The 13803-nt window shown below is 51.9% G+C and overlaps 2 protein-coding genes across 2 annotated transcripts; both read left to right on the top strand.

Moving 5' to 3' along the window:
• Positions 1 to 9911: 9911 nt before the first annotated feature.
• Positions 9912 to 10464, top strand: LOC135232875 (octapeptide-repeat protein T2-like). Its single transcript, XM_064294747.1, has 2 exons — positions 9912 to 9972; positions 10127 to 10464. Exons 1-2 carry the CDS (start codon positions 9912 to 9914, stop codon positions 10462 to 10464), a joined length of 399 nt encoding a protein of 132 aa, XP_064150817.1.
• On the top strand, positions 10369 to 13429 carry POU3F2 (POU class 3 homeobox 2). Its single transcript, XM_064267170.1, has one exon. The coding sequence runs from the start codon at positions 10518 to 10520 to the stop codon at positions 11844 to 11846; it is 1329 nt and encodes a 442-aa protein (XP_064123240.1). The 5' UTR covers positions 10369 to 10517; the 3' UTR covers positions 11847 to 13429.
• Positions 13430 to 13803: the final 374 nt, after the last annotated feature.

Consider the following 13803-nt stretch of genomic DNA (forward strand, 5'->3'; position numbering starts at 1 on the left):
CAATGCATCATCTCAAGGAAAAGGCTAAACTAGTATTGATTTTCCAATTTCTAAAAGAAGTAACCATTTCGAGCAAAGGCACGCTCTCAGGGGTCTTTGTAAGGGAGAAGCACACTCACACACGGAAAGTGCTGCGGTAGGGAAAGCGCTGTGGTGAGCCAGCGAGCCACGGCTTGTTTTTGCCCAAGTAGCGGGCTGCAAAGTTTTTGCCACAACAGCTGCGACATTCTCATTCTGTGGACCTGTCAGGAGAGGTGTTTCTCTGCCAAAACAGCCTTCTTAGGATCAATTTCCGTATTTTTCGAGAAGGCAGGAAGGACCATTTTCTATCTGTCCTTGTCCACCACCTCACCTTTATTATCCCTGATCCTTACGCCCTCCCAGCCGAACCCCAACGGAGAGAGACAGGGAGGAAAAGGCTGGAGAGAGGAAAGAGGAAGGAGAAAAGAAGGGAGGGAAGAGAAAGAGAAGAGAGAGACAAACAGACCCAGAGAAACAGTCATGTTTTAAACATCCTCAAGCTTTTCAGAAGCCCCCTGCTCTCCTAGAACTCCGTGCCCTGGAGTGCAGCCCCGCCTCCGGGTCCCCACCATCCCGGGGCCAGTGTCTTTGCGGGGGGGGGAGGGGAGGGAGGGTTAAGGCGGAAATTTTCACGCTTTGAAAGTGTGGTGGGCTAACATTCAAGTCCATCCAAACCTGAGATTGTTATTCGCCGGGTCCCTGAGTTCCTTAAGTAATTGTCAAGTGTGAGCGCGCGTTCGGCAGTGCGCAGGGGCCGCGCCGCGTGGGACCGCCCTAGCCTGGGGACCAGAGGCGGGAGGAAAAGGAAGGGGGGCTGGGGGGGTGGGGGTGGGCAGCAGCCCTGCCCAGAGCTTTGGACAGCGTCTCCCTAGCTCTGGCACGCCTGGCGCTTCCCTTCTCCTCGGGCCCTCCTCCCCCTACTCTCGGCTGCTGCGACCCTCCAGCGCTCCCTCCGCCACCCCGGGCTCCGCCACCCGGAAGTTGCCCCCACCACCCCGTGAACGCAGCACCCGCAGGCAGAACTCCTTCCTCTGCTTGCAACCTCCAATCTTCCTAACATCTCCTCCCCCGCCACGTAAATCACTATTCGTGACCGCATAGACTCGCGCTCCCGTACGCCTGCCCTTTTCTCCAGAAGCCTGAAAGTGGCTGAATGGAAACACGGACACATGAAAACTCTATTCAGAGTGACTTAGAATAGGCTGCCTTGAGGTTTTAATCTTGCTCCGCTCTTCTAGCCCTGTGCTCAAGGCGGCTGTCCGAAAAAGGTCCCGGCAAGTTTTACTGTCCCTAGGAAAAGTTAAGGCTCGGAGGTACAGAAGGCAGGAGGTAGAGGAGGAGGGGAGGAAAGGGAAGCGTGAGCGGTCTGGGGCCACACGGTGATCCTTGAGGAAACTCCGAATCCTAATCCCAGGAATTTAAATCCCTGCTCATTGTTTCCAAACCAAATCCACGCGGCAGTTTTCTTTCAGGCCCTGGAACCCCGGAGTAGCGCTTTAGGAGCCGAGAGAACGAAAACGCCACCACGGACCGTCAGCCCTAAGGCGACCGAGCAGTGCTCGCCCTTATCCTACCCTTCCTCTGCCCCGCCCCCCCCATCGGCAACAAGTTTACAAATGCTGGCACCCCCCCCCAACCCAGCCCACCCTCCACCCCTTGGCAGACACACTCCACGCGTTAGCCCCAGACAGGGTCCTGCAGAGGTCAAGCTGGCTGCCTGTGGCCAGCCTGATGTGAGGACCTGTCAGGGGAGATGGCCGACAAACCTTTTTATAAACTTCTTCATGAAGGAAATGGGTGCTGCTTTCTTGGCCTTTAGTTGTTCCATCCCTAAGAAAAGTTGTTGTATTCCAAACACAACACTAAGGATCAAGTTGCATCCTTGCACTTAATTCTACTTTACAAGTTTTTACCATAAAAGTATTTGTGGCACGTTTGGCTTGACTTTCCTCCCCTCACCGTCCCTGCAGGGATCTTGCCTCCTGGTTTTCCTGGCCTGACACAAACTGGGGGCCCAGCCTTGGAAGGAGGGGTCACTTGCAGCGCGTCCCTCTGATACTCCAGTTCTACCAGGGCGACCTCCCACCAGGCTCCACGCTCTCCAACTACCACCGCACTGGCAAGGTGGAGAAAAAGCTTAATTCTCTGTGCAGTGGCCTCCAGTCTTAGGACTCTTCTGGTGCAGCCAAGAGATGAAAGGAAAGCAGAGGAGATGGTTGCTGAACACCCCCCAACTCTGACCTCAAAAAATGAAAACCCTCAATTGATGCCTCTCTCCACCTGGCATTGTATTCCTGAAACCTGAATATGAAAATGGAAATTGTTCGATGTATGAGGAGATGTTATCTAATTAGGGCGTAAGAAATTTAATCTTTCCAGAGTGCAGGTCATATAATTAATGTTAATTTAACGCTCAAATTCTCAGTCATTAATTTTTATTCTTTTAAATGCAGTTTGGCAGGGGCCCCTGATCCATGGCAATGGATTTTACTGGATGTGAGAGCACACTTGGTTGTAGGAGTGACTCACCACAGACCTTCCTATCCCAATAACAAGATCCCATCATGTATGCATTATTAAGCCACGTAATTGAACGGTCCATAGTTTGCATATCAGACTATTAAAATAATGTGTTTTGCTTTTCTCGGAACACGTATTGTTCAAGCCTCTGCGAATATGTGGCGATTCTCATAATTATCACCAAATTACTGCAAATGTTCTCTTCATTAACATGATTTCTTTCAAGCATTTTTTAAAATGTGAATATCATTATGAATTAAGGGACTTCTTGCAAAGTTGTGTAAACTTTTTTTTTAAAGAACTTGTCACTGGGAAGGGAAAAATATATTTTAAATGGGGGAAGGAGAAAAACGCTTTTGACTATGCCTTTCAAATAACTTCCTCAGGTCAAATAAAAGTTTTTCTGCCTAGTTTTTCACGAAGCTTCTAGAACAGAGAGAGAAAAGGAGGGACAGAAGGAGGGAGGCTTTAAAAAGGCATAGGAGAGTAAGAAGGAGTTCATTTTTTAAAGTTCCTGTTATCATGTCTTCTTCTGGTATAGACAATTAGTCCTCACAATGAATTCTAAGTTTTTACCTAACCTAGAATAGTGGGTTTGGGTAGAGTAAACTAACATTCCTCCTTTTAAAAAAGTACAGCTCAAAATTTTCTGAAGTAGCCCAAATATTGTTGTTTCCCCCTCGCTATTCTGAGCTATACTGTTGGAGAAATTACAACTCCTAAAGAGTCTTCATTATCACATTCCCCTCTCAGTTTCAAAGTTGAATAATCAGAAATTAAAAAGAAAAACACTACTGCAAAATAAGAGTCTCTTTAAAAAGTGGGAAATTTGCATCTACACGCCTTACTAGCAGTTTTCCTTTCAGTGATTTAAAAACTCTCTTAAACAGGCCATTCTGCCGCTGATATCGTCTCTGCTCCTTCTCCTGACAGCGTCGGCGTCCGCGCTGAGCGCGGGTTGCTTTCCTCGGATGGCACCTCCAACGCTGAAACCCTGCCCTCAGCCCCGGAGGAGAGGTGGTTTCACACGCCTGGAAATTCTCACAGTTTGAAAAAGTTGTGGGATTTTTTTCTAAATAAAATACATGCAGGAAAAGAGCGGGTCGGAGGGCGGAGACCGCGCGCGCGCGTGTCAGTTGTGGCTGGTGCATTCCCACCGCGCCAGCAGTAACCTGCTTGGCGGTTCCCTGGGGGGCAGGACACCCCTTCCCCTTGCTCGGTGCCCCGTCCCTCGAGCCCTTCTCCTCGAGTTAGCAAGTCGGCTCTCCGGGAAGGGGTGCCAGACCCCGGGCGGCACTTTTATTTTGGCTGAGAGGAGGCCAGGGCCGAGGGAGGCGAACTGAGCCCTTCTGTTTGGATTTCCCTCCTCGCTATAGCAACCAGCAGCCTCCGGACAAAAATGCGCCCTCCCTGGACAAAGGCTCGGCCTCTCGCTGCCCGCCCTCGTCTTCCTCCGCAGGATCGCTGCCAGGACCCGCCTGGGCGCTCTGCGGCCGTGGAACGCCCCCTTCCCTCTGCTCCCTCCCAGAGCGTTCCCTCCGGACCTTTGGCACGCCAAGGCCGGTTCTCTCTACCCTGGCTGAACCCCACGCCGGCTGAGGCCGAGACCCAAAACCTTCCCGCCAAGTCAGGGACTTCCGCCTCAAAGTTTTCGCGAGATTATGTGGGTGTTTGGATACCCCTGAAGAGCACAAACTCCAGTTTTTTTCAGGTTTAAAAAAAATTATTAATTCACAAAGCTACATCTCTCCCCCCCCACGCTGTCCCCCTACACACAAATATAATCACCCTAGACCGCGGACCTAGGCATGATCCCTGACCTTCTTTCGCTCTCCCATGGTTAATTAAGTTCCCTTCCACGAACTGAGCTCGACCCCTACCCGTTATTCTCTCCTGATTTAGGGCGTCAATATGGTCAGGCCTGCGACTTGGCCGCATCCTGTTTTCCTATTTTGCATTTAATGCAGGGACCAGGCTGTCCTAGGTTACCATGGAAAACTCGCGGGAAGACAGGAGATCGAGGGGGGTCTCATGGCTTCAACCTGCCTAAGGCTCCCTCTTTCGGCGTCTTCTTCCAGCCCATGTCGGCCCCCACACTCTGAGAGCCCATATACTGGAAACCAGTCTTTAAAAAAAAAAAAAAAAAAAAACCAAACTTTATTAAGTCTAAAGGTGCCTAGAAGTACAGGTCAGATTCATAGTGACCTAGCAGGGGCCGGCAGAAGGTCCAGATCCGCAGTTATCACTGCTGTGATTAGTTAACTTTCCTCAAGAAAAACATCGCTCCCATGTGACCCCCGCCCAGTTGGTCTCGCGCCCTCCCCACACACACACTAACTACAGAAGTTTTAACTACACTTTTTAACACTTTAGAAGGGATTTGCATTATTAGTGCCCTGTGCGACCAGAATTCAAGTCCAACCTGAACCAAATACAGCCTTGTTCCCCGCAAGCGATGGAGACCCAGCCCCAGCTCTTGGACACCGCGTCAGTGAAATAGCTGATCATGCCCCTCCTCCCCTCCCAGCGCTTGTGCGCAGGTGTGTGCTGGCGCGCGCTGGACCCCCTCTCTTCCCAGAGATTGCTCCAAAGGATGGGAGAGGGAAGGGGTTGCGACAAGGGTTTCATCTCACTACATCTCCAAACGCTTTAGAGCTAAGGAGGTTTCTGTTGAAATCACTTTAATTTATCAAAGAACTGTCATACCCTCCTGGCGGCCAGCAATACACCTGCTTTACAATACAGCAAGGGGGAAAAAAACCCTTTAGGCTCCATTGTTAACAGTTCATTTAACTGTTAGTCCTTTGAAAACGAAATTACAGGAAGGCTAACTGGAAGCCACCAATTGCATCGTGTTTGGTTCCTGAGATTTCAATATAAACAAGCTGTTTTAACTCCAAATAGAATTTATCTTGCACACTGATGGAATGCGTCCTTTATGCTTTCTCCCACTAAGGCCTCATATTCACTACTCAAAATTTAGCAGGCTTCCTTTGATAAATTACTCAAAGTAATCCCAGAAATAGTTAGGCTGCCTGGATGACTGGTGTTAGAAGTCTTCAGCCTGTCTATAAAATATTCTCTTGAGACTATAAAGGAGGGGAGTCATTTTTAATAACGAGATTCAGAACTTGAAGAAAAAGAGAAGATAATATCCATGAATTCAAAAATTTCATTTCAAAGACTGGATTTATGATGTTACATCTCACTGGCTTAAGGAGTAAAAAAAAAAATGAAGGTAAAATGAGAATAGTCTTATGCGAGGAGTGGACAGACAGATAATAAGCATATGAAGAACGGCAGCTTCAACTTATAAGAAATTTTGCCTTCTTCGAGACAGTGATATGGCATGTAGACAGATCCCCATTTAGGAACTTATAAAATGTGTGAGTGTGTGTATGAGATTTTTAAACTTAGGAGACAATATGCATATGCTGCTACATAATTAAAGATTTTAATTTCTGTATCTTTTTTAACGTAAATGTTTATTGTGTCTCTCCCAAACACTAGCACCTCGGAAGTGCTATTTCCCGTGCTTCTTACAAATGTATCCCTGAGCCTGCAGTTCTTGAAGCTTTAAGGCGGTTTTCATTAAAGCAGCCAGCTGCCTCTTTGTGTGGATTGGCTGCTTAAAGCTGCAGTTCTGAAGTCGAGGCCTCAGTTTTGTCATTCTGTGGGCACTTAGCAAAAAAGTTCCATTCAGATGCGAGGGGCTCTATACCAAATTAAACAACTGCGGAGAGCTAGCAGGAAAGCAGAAAGCTAGCAAAAAGGAATGACTGGGATGACAAGTGTAAAAGAGAAGGAAGATCCAAACAATCTTTCTCCAGGGTGGATTTAAGTTAGTCCTTGTAAAAAAGAAATATCAGTTTTACCTAAGTTTAAATGGCTACCACTATTTCCCAGAGAAGGCCACCTCCAAAGAAAGTCCTCTTTGTTTCCTGATTTCTATTAATCTAGGACCACATACATTAAATACATAAAGATTCATCAAATAAATACCATCTCCTCTCTGTCTTAAAACCATGCTTAGAAATACATAAATGCCACTTTACATATAGGGTGAGTGTGTTTATTAGATCAAAGAGTTAATAAATGAGAGTTCAGATTAGTGCGTGAGCCGGTTCTATTACATTTACTCTGGTGAAGAATTGAGGAGCACGGGTCAGTGCTGCTGGGGGCTGCTGAGACCTAGGCCTGGCTCACTCTCTGTTGTGTTATGAGTATGCAGGATGAACGTGGTGTCTTTTCGGTTTACGCTGGATTGTTCCTCGCCCAGCAGGACGGAATCCGCACCACTTCTTCAGACCAGCCTTCCAGATCAGAAAATCGACTGTGTACAGCCATTCCTGGGACCTCGGGGAAGGGGCTGGGCTGGTGCTGGAGCCAGGCTCTCCTTGCAGGGTGCAGCGGGCCAGTCTTCGCCCAAGTGTCTCGGGTAACCGGCAGTCTGCGCTCTGGGCGACGAGGCCCGTACGAACCGCCTGTGCAACCACTGTCCTAACGAGCGAGCTCAGGAGCTGTGCAGAAGTATGCGAGATATCGAGACACCTTGTCAGTTCAAAGCATTTTAGGGTTGTTTGAAATCCTCTCCACGTCAACGTAAGCAGCCTCTGTATTTGAAGAGCTGCTTTGAACAGTGAAAGGGAATAAGCTGAATCAAAACCTTCAAGTGTCTGCTCGAGATACCTTTAATGTGCTTTTAGGCAGGCGCAGAAAAGCAGGGCAGAGACACGGACTCCACCCTGGTGGGGTCAGCCCCCAAAGAAAGGAAGAAAGGTGCCCACGACGGGGGTGTGGAGAAGGAGCGGAGAAGTTCCCATCTGCAGCTAAAACCTACAAAGGCCCAGGTTTTGGGAGTCCCAGGGAGGCACCTCGCCAAGAGGTAGGGGAAGTGGAGGCTGCTCAAGACCCGGGCTTTCACGCCTACCCGGCCCCCAGCTGCCGAGCAAGGAGGAGGGAGCGGAGAAAAGGGTGCCCACAGCTGTCGTGCCCGCCCAGCTCTGAGGACCCCACGATTGGTTCTGCTCCGGACCGAGGAGTGGAGGGATGCGGAGGCGGGGGGGGGGGGGGTGGGGTGGGGTAGGGAATTGCTTTGTGTTCTCCCAGGCACGTATTGGGTGTATTAACTTGGTGGAACTACGCGGGCTTACCCTTTGGGAACTTTTCGACGCCTTTGCCAGCCAGCGAAATGAGGCTGGGGTGAGGGGTGGGGTCTGGAGTGGCGATTCGGCACGTCAGTGTAGGTCGGTCCTCCGAGCAGTAAACGCCAGCGAAGTCCCATCCCAGACAGGAAGTTTTGATGAACACGTGCAGCCTATGCTTGTCTTCCCTGCCCACCCAACCCCACCCCCAGCTCCCGGTGCCTCCAACAGTAGAAGAAACCTCGGACCGGGGAGACCCCGAGATGAGAAAGTTACTGTGCACCCGGACGCTGCCCTTCCATCTGAGAGGAGGTGGAGAGGCAGGGCGGGCTAGAAAGGGGGGCGATTGTCCGGCGCGCTCCAAAAGGTCCCGGGAGAGTCGCGCGCCCCGGGAGAGTCGCGCGCCCATCGCGGGGGAAGCGGAGCTGTAGCCCTGCAAAGATGGCCCAGCCCGCTGCCCAGCCGCTCAGTTCCCTGTAGAGAAGCTGCGCTGAGTCCGCGCGCTCCAAGGCTCGGACTTTTTCCGTTTTTTTCCCTAGCAGGGCAAGTTACCAGATTCCTAGCAGCCCCCTAGGCGCGTGGCCCGAGCTGCTCCGCGCTTGCGTGGGACCGAGCGCCATGCTGTGTGTGTCCTTGTTTTGCCGCGCGGGTGCGCGCACGGGGTGGGGGGGGGGGGGCCTGTCCGTCTTGCCCGCGGCCTGTGGCTCGCTCCTCCCCTAGCCATTTCCGTCTTTCGCACACATACGCTTATAAACACAGGACACGTGGAAATGCTCAGGCAAAGCGCCTTGCCCGGGCGGGTGCTCAGCGTGGTGATTTATAAACAGCTCAGCCACTCCCCAAAGAGCCCCGCTCCCCGTTAGTCATGATGAATTCTCTAGCCCGCTCCACTCTGCCGTCTCGATTAAGATGCTCGGAGGCCTGAAAGTGCTCCCCCTGAGCGTACATTTGGCTTTCCTTACAAGCTCAGGGCCGCGAGTAGCGCCAGCGCCACATCGCGCGGGGAGAGGGTGGGAGGTGCGGAGGCGATTCACGTTCCCTGGGGTCTTTCTTTCCCTTTCCTCCTGCAACTTTTTGATCCGCTTTGCAGTCAGTATCCGCGCCACAGACAGGGCCCTGCGTAGCGGTCCCGCCACTCTAATCAGTACCCGCGCCAGGGTCTGTCCTACCGGCCTCTCAGGCTCGGCAACCCGCGGCAGGCACCTGCTCCGGTGCCCTGGGAAATGACGGTGCGAAGCGCTTGCGCTCGGCCCAGCGGCACCGCGGGTTGCTCAGTCTTTGGAGTTTAAGGCTGAAGGCTGAGCTAGGAGCTTGTCTAGCAAATGTCCGAGACTTGAGTTAGACCCAGTCCATCCGCTAGCACAGACAGAAGTTACTAATTAGGAAGGTTCCCCAGCACCAATCGAGTTTCTCTCCTACACCCTTTCTCCCTTCCAAAGCGGATAAAGGAAAAGTTGCACCGAAAAGCTCCAGGAGAGCAGAAAAGCGCGCACGCAGCCCTAGCGCCCGGGCTTCGCCGAGCGGCCCTTCCAGCATCCGCCTCATCCAAAAGCAGCGTGCCCCTCACTAGGGCTTCTGCAGCCTCGCCCAAGGCGAAGGTCTGTCCGTGCAGTTTCTAGTTTTCTAAACCAAAAACTGCGCACGCCAGAGTGTGTGCATCTGACAGAGACTTTTAGAGTTTGCTTTGATTTCAGTCCAGACCAATGCGCCCTCTGAGCAGGGAACTCCTTGCCTTAACAGAAGCCATTGACAAGCCGCGACACGGGCTTAGTCTGCCTCTCTCGGGGTTCCTTCGCCAAGGGGCTGGGAAATAGTTGGGCCTGGGACCTAAAAAGGAGACTGCCCGTGATAGCGGCGGGGTGGAGGGATGGGGAGGGCCTTTATTCTGGGCAAGAGTCCGCACACCTTGGAGTAAGACGCACCTGGGCAGTGCAACTCTAACCGTGGGAGAAAGGAGACAACAGTGGACAAGCCTCGCTCCTGGCTTTAGGTTTAAGAGACGCTGGTGTGTGTGTGTGTGTGTGTGTGTGTGTCCCGAAGTGAAAAAAAAAGACTCCTCCTGGCTCGGTGCGACCCAGCTTTTCTCCTGCTCCGTCTCTCCCCCGCCCTCCACGACTTTTTGGGAGGAGAAGGTGGACAACTCCCCTTTCCAAATCCTCCAAGAGGCTATAGTCTAGGCGAGCGCCTGGGCCGCCCTCCTGTCCGGCTTCTCAGCCTGAGAGACAGATGGGGGGCGGGGCCCAACAGAGAGGGGCGGAGGCGGCCCGGGGTGGCGGACAAGGGGAGGGTGAGGAGTGAGAGAATCTGAATCTGAAGGCGAGGGAGGATCAGAAGAGGGGCGAGGAGCACTCAGTGCCCAAAGGGGAGAGGGAGGAGGCAGCTCTGCGCCAATCAGTGGCGTCGGCCTGGGAGGTTGCTAGCGGTATCCACGTAAATCAAAGGGCGCGGAGCCAATGGGAGGGGGCGGAGGGGGCGGGGCCCAGGCGCGTGCCGCTGCGAGCCAGAGCTGCCAAGAGAGCGGGAGAAAGCTAGAGAGAGCCGGGAGAGGGGGGAGCGCGGAGCGAGTCAGAGTGAGCGAGAGCGAGAAGGAGGGAGAGGAGGAGAAAGAGAGCGAGAGCGAGGGCGGGCGGCAGGAGGCGGCGGCGGCAGCAGCAGCAATAGCAGGAGCAGCAACAGAAGGCGTCGGAGCGGGCGTCGGAGCTGCCCGCTGGGGGGGAAGAGAGAGAGCGGAGAGAGAAAGAGAGCGAGCGAGGAGAGGGAGCCCGAGGCGAAAAAGTAACTGTCAAATGCACGGCTCCTTTAACCGGCGCGCTCAGTCCGGCTCCGAGAGTCATGGCGACCGCAGCGTCTAACCACTACAGCTTGCTCACCTCCAGCGCCTCCATCGTGCACGCCGAGCCGCCAGGAGGCATGCAGCAGGGCGCGGGGGGTTACCGCGAGGCGCAGAGCCTGGTGCAGGGCGACTACGGCGCGCTGCAGAGCAACGGGCACCCGCTCAGCCACGCTCACCAGTGGATCACCGCGCTGTCCCACGGCGGTGGCGGCGGCGGCGGGGGCGGCGGGGGCGGGGGCGGCGGCGGGGGCGGCGGCGGCGGCGACGGCTCCCCGTGGTCCACCAGCCCCCTGGGCCAGCCGGACATCAAGCCCTCGGTGGTCGTGCAGCAGGGCGGCCGCGGCGACGAGCTGCACGGGCCAGGCGCCCTGCAGCAGCAGCACCAGCAGCAGCAACAGCAGCAGCAGCAGCAGCAACAGCAGCAGCAGCAGCAGCAGCAGCAGCGGCCGCCGCATCTGGTGCACCACGCCGCCAACCACCACCCGGGGCCCGGGGCATGGCGGAGCGCGGCGGCTGCAGCGCACCTCCCGCCCTCCATGGGAGCGTCCAACGGCGGTTTGCTCTACTCGCAGCCCAGCTTCACCGTGAACGGTATGCTGGGCGCCGGCGGGCAGCCGGCCGGGCTGCACCACCACGGCCTGCGGGACGCACACGACGAGCCGCACCACGCCGACCACCACCCGCACCCGCATTCGCACCCGCACCAGCAGCCGCCGCCGCCGCCGCCCCCGCAGGGCCCACCTGGCCACCCCGGCGCGCACCACGACCCGCACTCGGACGAGGACACGCCGACCTCGGACGACCTGGAGCAGTTCGCCAAGCAGTTCAAGCAGCGCCGGATCAAACTGGGATTTACCCAAGCAGACGTGGGGCTGGCGCTGGGCACCCTGTACGGCAACGTGTTCTCGCAGACCACCATCTGCAGGTTTGAGGCCCTGCAGCTGAGCTTCAAGAACATGTGCAAGCTGAAGCCTTTGTTGAACAAGTGGTTGGAGGAGGCGGACTCGTCCTCGGGCAGCCCCACGAGCATAGACAAGATCGCAGCGCAGGGGCGCAAGCGGAAAAAGCGGACCTCCATCGAGGTGAGCGTCAAGGGGGCTCTGGAGAGCCATTTCCTCAAATGCCCCAAGCCCTCGGCCCAGGAGATCACCTCCCTTGCGGACAGCTTACAGCTGGAGAAGGAGGTGGTGAGAGTTTGGTTTTGTAACAGGAGACAGAAAGAGAAAAGGATGACCCCTCCTGGAGGGACTCTGCCGGGCGCCGAGGATGTGTACGGGGGGAGTAGGGACACGCCACCACACCACGGGGTGCAGACGCCCGTCCAGTGAACTCGAGCGGGGGGAGGGGCAGAGCGCGGGGCTCCCCCTCCCCTTCGGTCCATGCCCCCTTCCTGGCCCCCTTGTTCCCTCTCTAACTTCTGGTTGTTCTTTTATTTTTAATTATTATTTTCCCGTCCCTTAAAAAAAAAAAAGGAAAAAGAAAGTAACTAAGGCACTGGACTATCCTTTAAATGGTAGCAGGTGTAATGATGTGTTTTGACCTTTACAGGCGAGTACCCAGGCAGTGGAGTGGATTGTCTCATAGAGCGAGTGAAGAGAGCGTGTGTTAGATAGAGAGATGGCAAGCACTGAGATAAATACCTGGCAAAACTAAATAAATTACCAAAAAGAAAAAAAAAATCCACCAAACCGCGATAAACACAAAATGCAGCTTCCTGATGCTCTGAGTTGGCACATGCTGCTGTGTTTGTTTAATGTGGATCCCCATCAGGAGAGAGGAAAAAATACACACATTCTTTGGTGTAGGCAAAATTTAACCACATAAATTTGCACTGCAAGAAAATTGAAGTTTACATGTACAAATTCATGGACATATTTTTCTCTTCCTCCCCACCGTTAATTTTGAAATAGCCTTTTGTTTTTTGTTTTGATTTGTTTTGTTGTTCTACTCAGCGACAGAGTTGAAGCCAGCTCTTGGCCGCTGTCCATTCCTAATGTTCTTGTGCTGCCCCTTGTTCTTCTTACTGTTTGTGAACTTTGGTTACCTTCAGAGTCCCCCCTCCTTACATTGGTGTAACGTTTGTTTGCTCCTTTTACCAAAGCAAAACGATTGGCTTCATGCAAAATAAATAATTTTCTGCTTTCAAGAAATGTGCCTGGTCTACCCGCTTTTTCCCAGGGAAGAATCCAGTTTGGAATAGAAAAATGAGTCAAACACTGTTTGTTACCAGCCACAAAGTAAACTTCATTTTCAGGCAGTGTTTTTGGGGGAGGGGGCAAAAGGAAAAGTCGATAGAGTGACTGTTCGGTTTTATCAGGCGGGCCCATTGTGAAAGAGCTGGAAGGAGATGTGGAGGTTAAATATACTTCCAGAGTTGTCCAACAGAAAGAAAGCGGCACTTTGAAGAAAACTAGGGAAATATGTATCTTCAGACACCCCTGTATAGTTCTCTGCCTTCAGTTTTAATAATTTAATTATGAAGAATTATTTGTGCTGACAGAGCAGTTAAACTTTGTTCTTCTAGTAGTTGTTTGTTTTTTTAAACATAAAGAAAATAACCCAGGAATTTAATGGTGTATGCATAGACTGTTTTCTTAGCACACAAATACCCACATGCATACATAGAATATCTCCACTTAGTAGACTGGTTTTGTCTTCACTAACTCATTTGTTTTTCAAATAATATTTAGGGGCACTCACCCTCTTCTCCTATAATTTATTGTAGAAAATACCAGTTTGACGTGGACAGCTTTTTTTTCTCCCTTCTTTCACTAGGGGAGCCAAATGAAGTGGAAAAAAAAACTGTTATTTTCAATTTTTTCCCCTTTGTTAATAGTTTTAAGTGCATTTTTTTAACTTATCTTCATGGAAAACGGTTAACTCCTAAAACAAAAGACTACTTGGGAGTCTAGTGAAAAAAAAATAAACCTTGTAACTATTGAGAATAAATAACCATTTAAACTGTGATCAGTTAAAATTTTAAAAATAATCAGCACAAAACGGCGCTAAAAGGGAAAACACTTTTTATTAATCTTAAAAGTTTAGGGCTTTCTTTGTGGCTAGGTATTTGACACATTTTTATTTTTTAAAAAATTATGTTCTCATTACCATAAAATTATGGTTCCGCATCGGATTAGCATTGCACTTAGTAGTTAGGGTTTTAGGAAATATGCTTCATATTGTCTTTTCAAACACCTGTGATTGTTTCATTTTCAATGATTTTGCAAGATAAATGGTGACTTATAATGGGCATATTTATTTGCCTTTATTTCATTTCCCCCAACG

Source organism: Loxodonta africana, chromosome 1 (genome assembly GCF_030014295.1).
Source record: "Loxodonta africana isolate mLoxAfr1 chromosome 1, mLoxAfr1.hap2, whole genome shotgun sequence".
Classification (NCBI taxonomy): domain Eukaryota; kingdom Metazoa; phylum Chordata; class Mammalia; order Proboscidea; family Elephantidae; genus Loxodonta; species Loxodonta africana.

Bases quoted from the DNA above. Each gene is read 5' to 3' on its own strand.
- LOC135232875 (XM_064294747.1), top strand. From the start codon at position 9,912: ATGGGGGGCGGGGCCCAACAGAGAGGGGCGGAGGCGGCCCGGGGTGGC. The intron at 9,973-10,126 runs GTGAGGAGTGAG...CGTAAATCAAAG, and splicing joins GGGTGGCGGACAAGGGGAGG to GGCGCGGAGCCAATGGGAGG.
- POU3F2 (XM_064267170.1), top strand. From the start codon at position 10,518: ATGGCGACCGCAGCGTCTAACCACTACAGCTTGCTCACCTCCAGCGCC.